Source organism: Podarcis melisellensis, assembly GCF_964234715.1.
Source record: "Podarcis melisellensis genome assembly, chromosome: 4".
Taxonomy (NCBI): domain Eukaryota; kingdom Metazoa; phylum Chordata; class Lepidosauria; order Squamata; family Lacertidae; genus Podarcis; species Podarcis melisellensis.
In genome coordinates this window covers 52995820-53012075 of record NC_138531.1, presented here as the reverse complement: position 1 = coordinate 53012075, position 16256 = coordinate 52995820, and the positions used below count along the sequence as shown (strand labels likewise).

At 39.1% G+C, this 16256-nt stretch overlaps 1 protein-coding gene across 4 annotated transcripts in view; it reads left to right on the top strand.

The window, feature by feature from the left end:
• The window catches only part of ITSN1 (intersectin 1), a 91524-nt gene that overhangs the window by 47623 nt on the left and 27645 nt on the right, over nt 1-16256 (top strand). For all 4 annotated transcript variants that reach the window (XM_081908719.1, XM_081908717.1, XM_081908718.1 and 1 more), the window contains exons 20-28: nt 240-487; nt 1410-1569; nt 4462-4667; nt 5791-5870; nt 6546-6712; nt 7435-7480; nt 8076-8197; nt 9789-9906; nt 15923-16114. In XM_081908719.1, the coding sequence (XP_081764845.1) occupies nt 240-487; nt 1410-1569; nt 4462-4667; nt 5791-5870; nt 6546-6712; nt 7435-7480; nt 8076-8197; nt 9789-9906; nt 15923-16114 (1339 nt within the window). The remainder of the gene's footprint in view (nt 1-239; nt 488-1409; nt 1570-4461; nt 4668-5790; nt 5871-6545; nt 6713-7434; nt 7481-8075; nt 8198-9788; nt 9907-15922; nt 16115-16256) is intronic.

The following is a 16256-nucleotide window of genomic DNA, read 5'->3' as shown; positions in this document are numbered from 1 at the left end:
TTTTGAGACAACAGCAGTTTCTGCAAAATATCTGCTTTTATTTCACATTTGGATTTTATTAAAGCCATAATCACTACAAATGTACTTTGGGGTTGTTGTTTTTAAGTAGCTGTAACGTCATGGAATAGTTAGTACATGCAGCAATAACACTGTTCCTTAACTTTCAGATGCCATGCTTTTTGGAGAAAATTTATTAATTGTGTATTGTATCTTATATAATACATGGTTTATTTGTACAGGTGGATGAAAGCCAAACTGGAGAGCCTGGGTGGCTTGGAGGTGAACTGAAAGGGAAAACAGGATGGTTTCCTGCAAACTATGCAGAGAGAATTTCTGAAAATGAAATTACAAATTCTGTAAAGCCGGTAACTGATGCTGGAGCTGCACCTAAAGTTTCATTGCGTGAAACCCCCACAACACCACTGGCACCGCCTGTTCCTACAGATTCAAGTACAACTGCCAACAACTGGGCAGACTTCAGTTCAACGTACGGTTTCATTGGGGTTCAATTTTCCTTTCTTTCTTCTTTATAACTGTAAAGGTGAATAATCCCCATGGTTTAAAGTAGTCTTGCAGTTAAGTCTGCAAAACATTTGAGCCACCTATAATATCTTAGTTGTTTATGGCATATTAGTAGCATTATGAAGTTAATTCAGCATCATAGCAAATACACTTACAAAAGTTCATACTAACAAAATTACTACTAGCCTGCCACAGGTAATGAATTGCTTTATTGAAAATATTTTCTCCTGTGCATGTAAGAGTACATCAGGATGGAATTCAGATCCACCTATTGGTGGCAGGAATAATTCTCTCTCTTAAAATTCCAAGGTTCTGGAGCACCAGTAATCTCACAGAACCAGTTTAAGATTCTGCTTCATTTCTGTGGTAGCAATTTTTATGTATATGTAATTTTAGTAACATTATATTATTACACTTTGTAGCCACGACCTATACATCAAACAAGCTTGTTTGTCAGGAAAAACCTTGCTTTTCTCATATTACAAACTTAAAAAAACCCAAAGAAATAAAATGGTTTTTTTAAAAAAACACCGTTCATGTAACTTCAAAGGCAGTGAGACAAAATATGATCATGGTTGCCTGGGAGCCTTTCATTGCTGGTTCCTCTTAGCTGATTCTAAGTGTCTGAAGAAGAAGCACCAGCGCCCAGCTAATACCTGATTGCCGCAAAAATGTGCTGGTGAATATCAGTATCTCTTTCTGAGTTGTCAGGTTTGGGTAAAGATTGCCACAGCAGTAGTGAATATTTTGTAGATGAGGGAGATTTAGGATAATACAGTCTGGGGCAGGAATAAGCATTAATTTGAAGAGCATGCAATAGTCAAGAAATAAGAGGAACAGAATTGTGTGTTTTTTCAGTTCAGACCTGCCATACCTTTCTTTTTCAGATGGCCAGCAAGTACTAGTGATAAACAAGAGACTGATAACTGGGATGCTTGGGCAGCACAACCTTCCCTTACTGTTCCAAGCACAGGGCAGTTGAGGCAAAGATCTGCCTTCACCCCAGCCACTGTTACTGGATCATCTCCTTCTCCTGTCTTGGGTCAGGTGAGTTGTCATTTCACAACAGGAGTGGAGTAGTACTATGTGGTTGTAAGCCTAAAGTTATGTTTAATGTTGTGTACTGCATTAGTTAGTTCTAAGATTATCACACAAATAATTATCACACAAATAAATGGGGAGGGGGCTAAAATAGCACAAGTTTCCATATATAGACATAGAATCATATAATTGTAGAATTGGAATGATAAGTGTGATTAACATTTCAGGTACAGTCATACCTTGGGTTATGAACGCTGCGGCTTGCACATTTTCGGGTTGCGGACTGCGCCGAACCCAGAAGTACCAGAACGGGTTACTTCCGGGTTTCGGCACAGAAGCGCAAAATGACATCACGTGCATGCGCAGAAACGCCAAATGGCATCACACACGTGCGCAGACGCTGCGCTTCAGGCTGCAAACACTGTGGGTTGCAAACGTGCCTCCCGCACAGATCACATTAGCAACCAGAGGTATGACTGTATTCCTGATTCTCCAGTCATTAGTGTACCCCAGAGCTTTCCAAACCGTGTGTCGCAAGACATTAGTGTTTTGGCTGAAGTGTGTAGGTGTGTTGTGCGAACACTCTCCATGGGACTTTGGTTTGCTAGTTAAACTGAGTTACTGTGTTGCGAAATGATGCAAGTCTAAAAAGTGTGTCACCAACATGAAAAGTTTGGAAAGCTCTGGTGTGCACAGTAGTGCTACCCTGATACCATGTAAACATAGTGGCACAATGACAAACTCAAAATAATTTTGTACATTTGCTATATGCATTAAAGTCAGCCTTTAAATTTATGAAATAGTTTTCATGTGTGTTAAATATAAATAAGCTTCTCAGTAAAGCAGTCCTTTCCAGGAGTAGTTCAGTGGGAGAGCACATGCCTAGCAGTTGACATCTCTGCTGTGGGTAGAAATAACTGCTGCCTGAAATCCTGGAAAGCCACTTCCAGACAGTGTAGATACAAACTTGATACAAGCAAACTTGATGACAAACAATACAGCTTTTCATGTTAAGTACTTGCAAATAAAAGAGGGACGCGGGGGCGCTGTGGGTTAAACCACAGAGCCTAGGACCTGCTGATCGAAAGGTCGGCGGTTTGAATCCCTGTGGCGGGGTGAACTCCCGTCGTTTGGTCCCAGCTCCTGCCTACCTAGCAGTTCGAAAGCACCCCTAAGTGCAAGTAGATAAATAGGGACCGCTTTCTAGCGGGAAGGTAAACGGCGTTTCCGTGTGCGGCGCTGGTGCTGGCTCGCTAGATGCAGCTTAGTCACGCTGGCCACATGACCCAGAAGTGTCTCCGGACAGCGCTGGCCCCCAGCCTCTTAGGTGAGATGAGCGCGCAACCCTAGAGTCGGTCACGACTGGCCCTGATGGGTAGGGGTACCTTTACCTTTTACTTGCAAATAAATGTAGAGCTGCAGATAGAATGAATTGCGGTGTACAAATCATGCAAATGCAAGAAACCATTTACTCTTACGGAGTAGATGGGAAGAGCTTAGAAATCATGATACTATTTTTTTTATAATAATTTTTATTAAGGATTTTACATTACAAAAAATAAAATAAAAAAAACAGAAAAAAGAAAAAAATATCCAACAAAAATTGTTAAAAACAATCAATCTTTCCATCTCCTTATTTTTCATTTACTTGTTTCTCGGACCTCCTCATACCACCCTTTTTTGTATTCCAAATCAAATTAGTAATTCAACAATTTCTTTCCCTCTTTTTGCTACCCAAATCTTATTCTTAAATTATTACAATCTTAGATTTTTACTCATATAAACCCATTTTTTCATATTCTTTTAACCCATCACAGCTAGAAACCACTTAATTCCAATCCAACATTATTCTACAATTCCTTAATTTTACAATATCTCTGTAAATAGTCTTTAAATTTCTTCCAATCTTCCTCCACTGACTCTTCTCCCTGGTCTCGAATCCTGCCGGTCATTTCCGCCAATTCCATATAGTCCATCACCTTCATCTGCCATTCTTCCAAAGTGGGTAGATCTTGTGTCTTCCAGTATTTTGCGATAAGTATTCTTGCTGCTGTTGTGGCGTACATAAAGAAAGTTCTATCCTTCTTTAACACCGATTGGTCAACTATGCCCAGGAGAAAGGCCTCTGTTTTCTTCAAAAGGGTATATTTAAATACCTTTTTCAGTTCATTATATATCATCTCCCAGAAAGCCTTAATCCTTGGGCACATCCACCAAAGGTGAAAGAATGTGCCTTCATTTTCCTTACATTTCCAACATTTATTATTGGGCAAATGATAGATTTTTGCAAGCTTGACTGGGGTCATGTACCACCTGTAAATCATTTTCATAATATTCTCTCTTAGGGCATTACATGCCGTGAATTTCATACCGGTGTTCCACAACTGTTCCCAGTCTGCAAACATGATATTATGTCCAACATCTTGTGCCCATTTTATCATTGCAGATTTAACCATTTCATCCTGAGTATTCCATTTCAACAGCAAGTTATACATTCTTGACAAATTCTTTGTTTTGGGTTCTAACAATTCTGTTTCTAATTTTGATTTCTCCACCTGGAAGCCAATTTTCTTGTCCAAATTATATGCCTCCATTATCTGATAGTAATGGAGCCAATCTCGCACTTTATTCTTTAATTTCTCATAACTCTGCAATTTAAGTCTATCTCCATCTTGTTCTAGAATTTCCCAATATTTCGGCCATTTAGCGTCCATATTGAGCTTTTTCTGAGCTTTCGCTTCCATCGGTGAGAGCCACCTTGGGGTTTTATTTTCCAATAAGTCCTTGTATCTTATCCAAACAGAGCTTAGAAATCATGAGCTTAGAAATCATGATAAACCACCCTTGTTTCCTGAAATACACTGCTTAAATTACTGTTCTCTTCCTATATCTAACCAGGGTGAAAAAGTGGAGGGACTTCAAGCACAGGCCCTGTATCCTTGGAGAGCCAAAAAGGACAACCATCTTAATTTTAACAAGAATGATATTATCACGGTGTTAGAACAGCAAGACATGTGGTGGTTTGGAGAAGTTCAAGGGCAAAAAGGCTGGTTTCCTAAATCCTATGTGAAGCTTATTTCAGGTCCTATAAGGAAATCAACAAGGTATTTGATTTTGTCAGACGTTATAGGACCTTTCTTTTTCTATACATAAAAGTTTAAAGCTGCCATCATGTTCTGCAGTTCATGTGCAGTTCATTGGCAGCTACACCAACTCCAGTGTGACAATCGGCAGGCAGGAGAGTCAGGAAGCAGCACTAGTGGCAGGCGTTTACTGTGGGAAGAAGAGATGCTTCACAAAGCAGTATAGTAAGCTGTGCTGTGAAGCACACACAGAGTCTGTGTTAAGTGCAGCTGCAGAGAGGAGGGGGGCAGAGACGCTTCACAGAGTGTTTAGCAAGGTGCTGTGTAAAGCACTCCCCTCTTTTAAAAGTGGGGAGGGGCAAGCTGGGGGGGAGACGAGAGAGGGGGGTGAGGTGTAAAGGGAGGGGTCAGGTGTGGGGAAAGTGCGATTGGCACAGGAGTAGGCAGAGCTGGTGAGCGCAGCAAGCAGGGACAGAAGCCCTGGTGTGTAATAACATTTGAAAAGAATCCCACAAAAATTTTATTTAGGCCCTTGCCATGTTTCTCTTTAATGTGCATGTATAGGAGGGTGGTCCGAGTGCCTTTAACAAAAGAGAGGCAGAGGAAGTATTAAGTACCTTCAAAAAACTGTTGCTTTTGGAAACTTAATAAGCACAACACAAATAAAACAAAGAACAAGAATTGTGTGGAGCACATTGCATTTAGAAAAAATAAACAAACAAAGTTCAGTATGTTTTTCCAGAAATCTTAATAAAGTACTGTAGATTCCACAAAGGGACATTTTGGAACATATCAATAAAATAGCCTCACCACACAGAGCTTTGTGTTGTTGGAGGCCCATGCAGTTCACTATTTTTATTTATAAAGCATATCAACGGAGACCCATCTTAGAACCTTCCTTTGATGGGTTAAATGCTCAGACAAGGCAGCGTCTCACACCCTCAAACTATCCATCCCTAGAGGGGACTGATGAAGACTTAACTACTTTTGTACGATGTGGAAGTACTATTAAGATTGCAAATAAAAATTAGAACAATGTTTATAAAAGAAATGCTTCCACTTTTATCACTGTGCTCTGCACTCTTTTCATATTCTGTAACCATATTAATTTAGACAATAAAATGTTTACACTTGTTTCTTTAAGCATGGATTCTGGGTCTTCAGAGAGTCCTGCTAACCTGAAGAGAACATCACCAGTTACAAAATCTTCAGTTTCAGGGGAAGGTAAGAATGTTTTAACTGGAGAGCCCTGAAAATACCATGATTTGTTGCCCAGAGCGGCTAGGCAACCCAGTCTGATGGTGGCATGTAAATAATAAAGTTGTTGTAGTTGATACTGTTGCCTAAATACTGGGTGTTTGATAGCAAAACTATGTGAAATAAACAGTATCGTCAAACTTTCCTGTGTTACATTTTCTGCAAAGCAATTGTTTTGATAACTAAGTTGCACAGTTTGCACATTATGGCAAACTATTATTGATTGTTATGAGCCTCAGGCCCTGTTTTCATCTTGCACTGGCTTGAAGTCATTTTGTGAGAACAGAAATAGCTGGTGGATTTCAGTACAGTGGTACCTTGGGTTACAGATGCTTCAGGTTACAGACTCTGCTAACCCAGAAATAGTACCTCGGGTTAAGAACTTTGCTTCAGGGTGAGAACAGAAATTGTGCTCCAGTGGTGCGGCGGCAGCAGGAGGCCCCATTAGCTAAAGTGGTGCTTCAGGTTAAGAACAGTTTCAGGTTAAGAACGGACCTCCAGAATGAATTAAGTTCTTAACCCGAGGTACCACTGCACTAGAGAGCAGAATGTATCCTGTATTACATTACCCTTTTTCTATTGGGCATTAGGACAATATGATTGACAAGTACCTTCTCATTTCTAAAAATTTCCTCCCTCCAGAATATGTTGCCATGTACACTTACGAAAGTTCTGAACAAGGAGATTTAACATTTCAGCAAGGGGATTTAATTCTTGTGACCAAGAAGGATGGAGACTGGTGGACAGGAACGCTGGGCGATAAATCAGGAGTATTTCCATCTAACTATGTTAGACTCAAAGACTCTGAGGTAAAATGCACACATATGCATGCATTTTATTAAAAAAACTAATAATTAGTGGGCCACATGTGGAGGGCTACTTTATAAAGCAGAGTTGAAAGTAGAATGGATTTAGATTTCAGTATACCACAAGGTGGTATTATGTTTGACTTTCAGAATTACTGAATATGACTTGACACATTTACAAATTGCCTATGTTAAACAGTAATGTAGACTGTAATGTGTGACAATCCTGTAAAATTGCTTGTGTTTTTACATGTTATATCTGCATGTAATACAGTAGCTGTGTCATGTGTGTGTGCAACTGCTGTCGTTGAAAGTCAAAGTGAAAAGAACCCAGATGAAATTATGCAAATTAAATTAAGCAGATTTGCCCTCATGTTTGCAAACTTTCTTGGTGCCCAGTTCGGATTGCCAGAACGCAGGTTCTGTTTTCCTTCATCAGAGTATACATAGCTCTAACTCTAATGTTGTCATTTAAGATAGGAATAATAGAAAAGGGCTCCCATATATGAGAACCATCAATTTTCCTTGCTCTATACCTAGTCCAGGAATGAGGACTTGTAGTTTGCCCAAGGGCTTACACGAACCCTGTGAGACTTTTGCCACTTACTTTCAGCAGCAGAATATCTTACCTTACAATATTACAGTTTTGAAAACTTCTCTATTTCCAAAGCAGCTTGCCATGTTCTCTATGGAAGTGTGAGTTATGTTTGTTCTATTATTTAAAGGTGCCTGGAACAGCTGGAAAAACAGGAAGCTTAGGCAAGAAACCTGGTAAGCTGTACTCTGAGAAACAAAATAACTTTTTCAAAATAATTCTTTTCCCGCTCCCTGTATCATTGTACAGATATAACTATACAAAGGATTTTAAAGAATAAGTGCATTTGCCCTACAGCTTTTTAATATCATACCAGTGGCATGACTTACAGGCACTTCTGCATGAAATATAAATGTGAAGATTTTGTAAGATGGGGTGCCTGACTCTTTATCCTCTAATTGATAATGAGCTTTGAGACACATGGCTTTCTTTTTAGAACACAGTGTTGAGGACTGGCATTACATTTAGCTCAGCACTGCGTTGTTGGAGCTCCTATTACAACTGACCTTCAAGTGATTAGCTTAAGAGGAAGCATAAATTGAAGTAGTGCAGTAAAATGTTCTGATTACATTGCATCTTTTCATTCAATTGTTTCTGGTGTAGTCTAATTTTGCTGTTTAAAAAACAGAAACTCCCTGATAGCTAGATTGAAAACTGTCCTATTTACAATCCGTAGATGAAATGGCAAGAACCACACTATAACAATTGGAGACACAATACAATGGAAGTGATTTTCAGATTAATGAAAATAATTTCTTTTTGAATTAACAGAAATTGCTCAGGTTATTGCTTCGTACATAGCAACAGGTCCTGAACAGCTTACGCTTGCTCCTGGTCAGCTAATACTTATCAGGAAGAAGAATCCTGGTGGATGGTGGGAAGGAGAGCTTCAAGTTAGTGACTATTTTTGGCTCTTACCTTTTACTTATGTATAAAGAGAATGAAAGCTACAAAAACTGTAGACACAAAAGGAAATATTTATCTGGTGCTGTTATTTATTTATTTATTTTTAAACCTAGTCTGAAATGAAAGTGATATCTTTTCAGACCAATCATTTTTTTCATCAACAGCTTCCTGGCACTTCTTTTCCTTTTTAGGTTTGGGGTAACAATTCCATCACTCATGAGAAAAATGGCATGTAGTTTTTAACTTGGTGTGGAGTGAACTGCTATGCTGCCCCATTTAGACTATTAAATAGGGCAGCACAGCAGTTCCCTCTATATCAATTAAACCCTTGAAGGCAATGATAGTAGCGCTCTTTAAACTGAAGAGATTATGTTGCTGTGGCCATGGCAATCATGCTTGCCTGTTGCTGTGTATTTATACCTTTGCTTAATTAGGCTTTGCACATACACAGTTAATGGCATTAAAACTTAGAAAGAATGGAAATATATAAAAACAGCATATAAAAACCTCCTGTTTAAAAGGAGCTGTACCGGTAAAGAGAGTGATGATTTAAGAATTATTTCTCCCTGGATGATAATGAATGTCAAAACAGGACAAAATGAATAGTTGTTACCTCAACTATTAAGAGTTGCTTTTGAAATCTGTGGTCCATACTAGGGGCTAGAGGTCCTTGGCAAATTTTTTCTTGATAATGTCAAAACTATCAGATCTGTAATTCACTTTTTGCAATGGAGTAAAGGAAGTGTATTGATGAGGCAGCTATATCTACTTGACCAATTACCACACAGCAACAGATGTCATTACATTTACAGCCATAACTAATGGAAAATCAGGTCAACTTTATTAGGAGGGCCATACTTTAGTGTACAGTATTGACAACCTGATATACTATTTTCAAAGGCCTAAGTCCAAAGTCAACTAAACAGTCACACTAATGGGATCCTGCTAGTGCAACATGGTTTCCCCCCTTTGTCCCCCCAGCAATTGGCTCTGTGGGAAGATGGTTCTGTCAGTTTGTTTCTGCTTGCCTGAAATGAATTCCAAAGTTGAATTCCATCCATAAACTTAGATCCAAACAACTCTGGGTGGAGTTCCGTTTGTGCAATGGCATTTTCCTGACTCACCCTTTCTACTCTGCATCTTGCACATCCAATAAGCTTTTTCTGTGGGTCAGTAGGAACTCCAGAACAGCATGCTCCATCTCCACAGTTGGAGGCTGTATGCTTCTGAATACCAGTTGCTGGAAATTGCAAGATGGGAGAGTGCTCTTCTGCTTCTTACAACTTTCCCATAGGCATTTACCTGGCCACTGTGAGAACAGGATGCTGGACTAGAGGAGCCATTCACCTGATCCATGAGGCTGTTCTTATGTGATATATTGAGGGCTTCAGGGAGGCATTGAACACTGCATATTGCTTCTGTTCATCCTGGATCCAAACTCTAAACTTTGAACAAGTTCAGAGCACTGCACTGTTGAGTGACTGGTTTTTTTGTATTTCAAATACAGAATTCAGACAGAGCTGCTCCTGCCAAGATAATTTTGATAGCCAAAATTCTAAGCTATTGTTTTCTTACTAGGCTCGTGGGAAAAAACGACAGATAGGATGGTTTCCTGCTAACTATGTGAAACTCTTAAGTCCTGGTACTAGTAAAACTACACCAACCGAGCCATCTAAATCAGTAGTGTTACCTTCAGGTAAGTAATACTGTAGCATTTGATTACATGTTATTGCTTATGCTTTAGATGAGGAGGTTTCCAAACTTTCTATGTTCAGAGGACCTTTTTCGTATAAATTTAACAGTTGCATGAATCTCCGCTGTGAAACCCCCAGGGAAATGCAGAAGAGTGCTGGACAGGCTTTGGGGACTCATTATTGTTGGTTTACAACAATAATGAGGGGGTATTTCATCCAACAGAATTCGATTAAAAGAAAAAATAGAGAAAGAGAAAAGAAGGAAATTCTAAGACAAATTATGGAAAATGAACAGAAATTGATAAAAAAGCCGAATAATGCCAGAATCAAACAAACTATTAAGGTGCTGCAAAAGGAGTTTGAAATGATGATAAACAAAGAAATTGAATGGAACATCAAAAGACTAAGGCAAAGGAAATTTGAATTTGCGAACAAAGCAGGAAAGTGGCTGGCATGGCAGACTAAGGAAAGGAAAGAGCGAACTACAATAAATAAAATAGAAGTGGGTGGAGAGGAGATAACAAATCCAAAAGGGATTAGGAAAGGATTTCTGGATTTTTACAAACAATTGTATAGAAGGAAAGAAAAAAACAACATAAGGAAAATAGAAAGGTATTTAAGGGAGAAAGAGATACAGAATATTTCTTCAGAGGCAAGAGAAAGGTTGAACACCCCAATAGGAATAGACGAGATAAAAGAAGTAATAAAAAAATTGAAAAATGGGAAAGCCCCGGGACCAGACGGATTTACAGCAAGATATTATAAAGAACTGGAGACAACTTTGATACAACCAATGAAAGAAGTGATGAATATGATTCTGAAGAAGAAAGAAATCCCAGAGACGTGGAGAGAAGCATTCATAACATTCATCCCAAAAGCTGATGCAGACCTGACGCAAGTTAAAAACTTCAGGCCAATCTCCCTATTGAACACGGATTATAAAATCTTTGCAGGGATATTGGCGGGAAGGCTGAAGAAGGTTTTACAAGAGATCATAAATGAGGACCAGGCAGGCTTTCTACCTGGCAGACAGATGAGAGACAATGTAAGAAACATCGTAAACATTGTAGAATATCTGTCTGCCAGGAATGAGAAACAGGCAATGTTAATGTTCGTGGATGCGGAAAAAGCATTTGATAATGTATCTTGGGACTTCTTAGTGAGAAATATAGAACAGAGAGATATGGGTAACGATTTTCTGAATGGAATAAAGGCGATATACACGGAACAAAGAGCCAAACTGATAGTAAATAGTGTGATATCAGAAGAGATAAAAATTTCTAAAGGTACCAGACAAGGTTGCCCACTGTCTCCATTGATATTCATCATGGTTCTGGAGGTGCTATTGGATTCAATAAGGAAAAAGGAAAGAATAAAAGGGGTGACGGTAGGAAAAGATCAGCACAAAGTTAGAGCCTTTGCGGACGATTTAGTGTTGACGGCAGAAGATCCGTTGGAATCAGCAACAGAAATACTAGAAGAAATGGAGAAATTTGGAGAAGTGGCGGGATTTATAATAAATAGGAAGAAAACAAAAATTATGGTCAAAAATATGGAGAAATCAGCGATGGAAGAATTACAGCAACAAACAGGAATTGAAATTGTCAAAAAAGTGAAGTATTTAGGAATTTGGCTGACTACAAAAAATATTGACCTGTATCAGAATAATTATATACCGACATGGAATAAAATTAAGAAAGATTTGATAGTATGGAACAAACTAAAACTTTCCTTCTGGGGTAGAATTGCACTAATCAAGATGTCGATACTACCTAAAATGCTATTTCTATTTCAAATGTTACCGATATTAAAAGGAACGACGACCTTCAAAGAATGGCAGAGGATGATCGCACGCTACGTCTGGCAGGGGAAAAAACCTAGAATTAAACATAAATTATTGATAGATGCGAAGGAGAGGGGGGGGTTTGCCCTGCCAGACCTTAGGATGTACTACGAGGCATCATGCCTCTGTTGGCTGAAAGAATGGATCAACCTCAAAAACACAAAATTGTTAGATTTAGAAGGTTTCGATAATAGAGCAGGATGGCATGCCCATCTATGGAAAGAGAAGAAAAAGGGTTATAAGTCGTTTGAAAACCATATTTTCCGGAGAGCGTTGCTGGAAGTATGGGATAGATATAAAAACATCTTGGAGGTAGGAGTGCCACATTGGCTATCCCCATTGGAGGTGTTAGCAGTTAAAAAAGTTAACATGAGAGACAATTGGGCGACATATGGAGAACTAGTGGTGAAGGAAGGGGGAAAATGGAGGATAAAACCCTACGAACAAATAAAAGGACAGGTTTACGATTGGCTACATTACCTACAAATAAATGAAATGTTTAAGAAGGATGTAAAGGAAAAAGGATATAGAGAAAGAGACTCGGAATTTCAAACAGAAATAGTGAACAACAAACACAAGGTGATCTCAAAAATGTATAAAATTCTGTTAGACTGGCACACGATGGATGAGGGGGTGAAAGATACGATGATCCAATGGGCCAGAGACTTGGGACATAATATAGAAATAGACGAGTGGTATAAAATATGGAATGAAAACATAAAATTTACAGCTTGCGTCTCCCTAAAAGAGAACCTAATGAAGATGGCGTACAGATGGTATCTGACGCCAGTGAGATTAGCCAGAATGTACAAAATTAGTAATAAATGCTGGAGGTGTGGAGAGAAGGAGGGTACATTCATGCATATGTGGTGGGAGTGCAGTAAAATAAGGGAGTTTTGGGGGATAATATATAGCGAACTGAAGAAAATACTAAGATATAACTTCGATAAGAAACCCGAAACTTTCCTATTAGGAATAACAAGAAAAGTTATAACAAGGAAAGACTGTAAATTTTTCCAATACGCCACCACGGCGGCAAGGGTGCTGGTGGCCCAGAATTGGAAGGGAAAAGAGGTCCCGACCTTGGAAGAGTGGAGGGCAAAGCTTACGGATTATGTAGAACTAGACAAATTAACAGGCAAAATAAGATATCAAAAAGATCAGAAATTTTTGGAGGACTGGGGGAAATTTACCGATTATTTGGAAACAGTATGTGAGGAACATACAACGTTAGTGTGCCTAAAAGAAGCTTTGTAAAAGAGTGAGGAGCATTACGTGAGAACAAATAAAGATATTACTGTAAGACCTAATGGTAATGTTGAAATTAAGAAATGTGTAGATATGATAGAAATTGCGGAAGATTGTCGGGAAAGTTGAGGGAGGTCCAAATAGGGAAGAGCTACGATATGTACTTGGATGTAAAAAAAGCTTTTATCTTTCTGTGTTATCAAAAACTTAATAAAAACGAATAGAAAAAAAAAAACATTATTGTTGGTTTACAAGCCCCCTCCAGAGAGGCTGGTCCCTCACACTGTCCTCGGAGCTTGTTTACCGGTAACCTCCTCTGGCTGACATCCCAGACAGACCAGGGAGATTTTGATAGGCGACATTTTCCCAGCGTGGGTAAATGCACACCCCCTCCTCCTGCTTCCCTAGCAGGGAAAAGGAGACAGTCAGAAACGTCTATTTACATTCTTTTATTTCTGACCTTTACAGCACTACAGAAAAACATGTCCGATCAATTCAGTTCTTCTAGCAAGTCTGACAAACTTCCTGTACATACGCAAACGGAAGGTTTCAAATTACACTCTTCACAGAGCTCTGAGAAGCCTGTGAACTTCCGGGGGAAATTCTTTCCCACAGCTAGCCGCATCATGTGATGTCAACAAGCTGGCTGTCTGCAGCTGCGATGTTCTCATATACTGACATCTACCTCCCTGTGTGACTGGAGAGTGTACCCTAGAATATACCTAATGCTCCCCGGCAGCCTTACATTGCAGATTGAAATAGGTAGTTGTAGCCAAGCTGTCTTTCAGTTAAGCTTGTCCACCATGCTTGACTTTTCTCATTAAGGAGCCCTTTATAAGCGTCTAAACTATTTTATCAGTCCATCAAACATAGATTGAAAACCACTTAAATTGATGATGGTGATGAAATAATGTCCTACATCTCCTTCCTAACACCTACTTGCCTGGTGCTAGCTTTATAAAAGTTTGTACTTTTAAAATGGTGCTGTATTTTATTTTACTACACTGGGAGTTACCTCACTGTTTTAATCACTATTTTAATTTGTGCATTATCTAATATCTATTAATTTTAATGGATTTATTGTATATTTTATAATTATTTTGTTTAAGTCATGTTGGAAACTGCCCTGTAAAAGTATTGTGATGGGTGATACATAAATACCCTAAATAAATATACTATTCATTGCAGGGGGCAGAAGTTCATATGGCTTACAATCTACTATTGTGTGTTGTTTTCAGCCAAGCTAGTTGAAAGATGAGAAATATCCATCCAAATGGAAATAGTTTCTGTAATAATTTTGGGCTGTATATCCAGTTGTAATTCTTCATAAAGAATGATAGGTGCAACAGTGGGAGTAAGATGGTTCTTCAGTATAATAATTAGTGATTAAAAATAAATGTACATATGATGGTAATTTTGGTGCAGATGTAGAATGTATCTTATCTAACACCATCATTTGCATGCTCTTGAAGAATTGTTAGATTCATTATCACAACTCACATCTAAAACAGGAGTATAGGTCAGAATCTTCTTTAAGTCAAGAGAACATATAAACAAAGCAGAGTGATTTTAAAAGTACATAGATATATATAGACTTTGTTTGATAGCATTCTGTAGACCAGGGTAGTCAACCTTTTTATACCTTCTGCTCACTAATGCATCTTTCTTGATGGTAGAATTTCCTTACCGCCCACCAGTGCTCAATGGAAGGAGGATTCAGCTTGTTACGTAGAACCCCCTACCGCGCACCTAGAATCCTGAAGCACCCACTAGTGGGCGATAGGAACTAGGTTGACAACCCCTGCTGTAGACTATGGGTGGTATCCAGCTCCTTTGTCCTATCAGTGAAAGGATTTATTCTTATGCAACAGGACATCCCACCCTGTCCTCCACTGTGTGCACAGCACTCTCTCCCCAAATCTGCTTCAGAGGGTTGGAGAAAGGAGAGGTTTAAGGGTGGAGGGGGGGAGTCCTATTGTGCGAGTAGAAATCATTGTGCTAGTGGGATGCTTACTTAATTCTTCATGGAATACAAGCCCCTTTATCATAGCACTCTATGGAAACCATCAATTTGAATGTTTACCCCTAATAGTATCTTAATGTATTGATCCAGTTTGATGATGATTTCCTCTGGAATTTCTACATGTTGAAATATTCCCACACTCTGTTGTATTCTTTGACTGGTGAAGTCAGCCTACTCATTATGGTCATTTAAAGTTGCTGTGTTAGTCACATTGTAATACATCATTTCTCTGATCTTCAGAACTGGTGATCCTCTGGCTACTGTATTCATCACCACATTTCCCCAATTTTGCTAAGCATTTTTAAAAAACTTGGGTTAACAATATCCCTATTTTTGGCCCCTAGTAAAATAGCAGTTAGGTGAGATTGTCATAGTTTAGAACTGAGATGTGCTAGAGTGAGGTCAGTGGGTGCACTTATACCCCCTTTCGTGAGCTGAGAGGTGGAATTAACTTTTTAATTGGTGACCTGATAGCTTAGCTTCCTCTTTTAAAGCACAGAGCCAGTGTGGTGTAGTGGTTAAGAGTGGTGGACTCGTAATCTGGTGAACTGGGTTTGATTCCCTACTCCTCCACATGCAGCTGCTGGGTCACCTTGGGCCAGTCACACTTCTCTGAAGTCTCTCAGCCTCACTCACCTCACAGAGTGTTTCTTGTGGGAAAGGAAGGGAAAAGGAGATTGTTAGCCGCTTTGAGACTCCTTAGGGTAGTGGTAAAGTGGAATATCAAATCCAAACTACTACTCCTACTCCTCCTCCTCCTCCTCCTCTTCTTCTTCTTCTTCTTCTATGTAGTAACAATATAGTGACTTAAGTGGGGAGATGTTTTAGGAGCACTAGCATATTGTTTCAAAAATATGTAGACATGGATATTATCAGTTTCAAATGTTGTTTGTTGTCTTAACAGTGTGCCAAGTAATTGGTATGTATGACTACATTGCACAGAATGATGATGAATTAGCATTCAGCAAAGGCCAGATCATTAACGTCCTTAATAAGGAAGACCCAGACTGGTGGAAAGGAGAAGTGAATGGGCAAGTGGGTCTCTTCCCATCCAACTATGTGAAACTGACAACAGATATGGACCCAAGCCAGCAATGTAAGTGACTATATTATCTCAGTAGTTGCTTACATAGTATTTTTTTTAAAGAAACATGCAGCATTGCTGTGATTCTGCTGTGTTTTGCAGAAGCTTGGCCACTGCTATATATTTGCCTAACTCTCTTTGAAGACCTTCTATA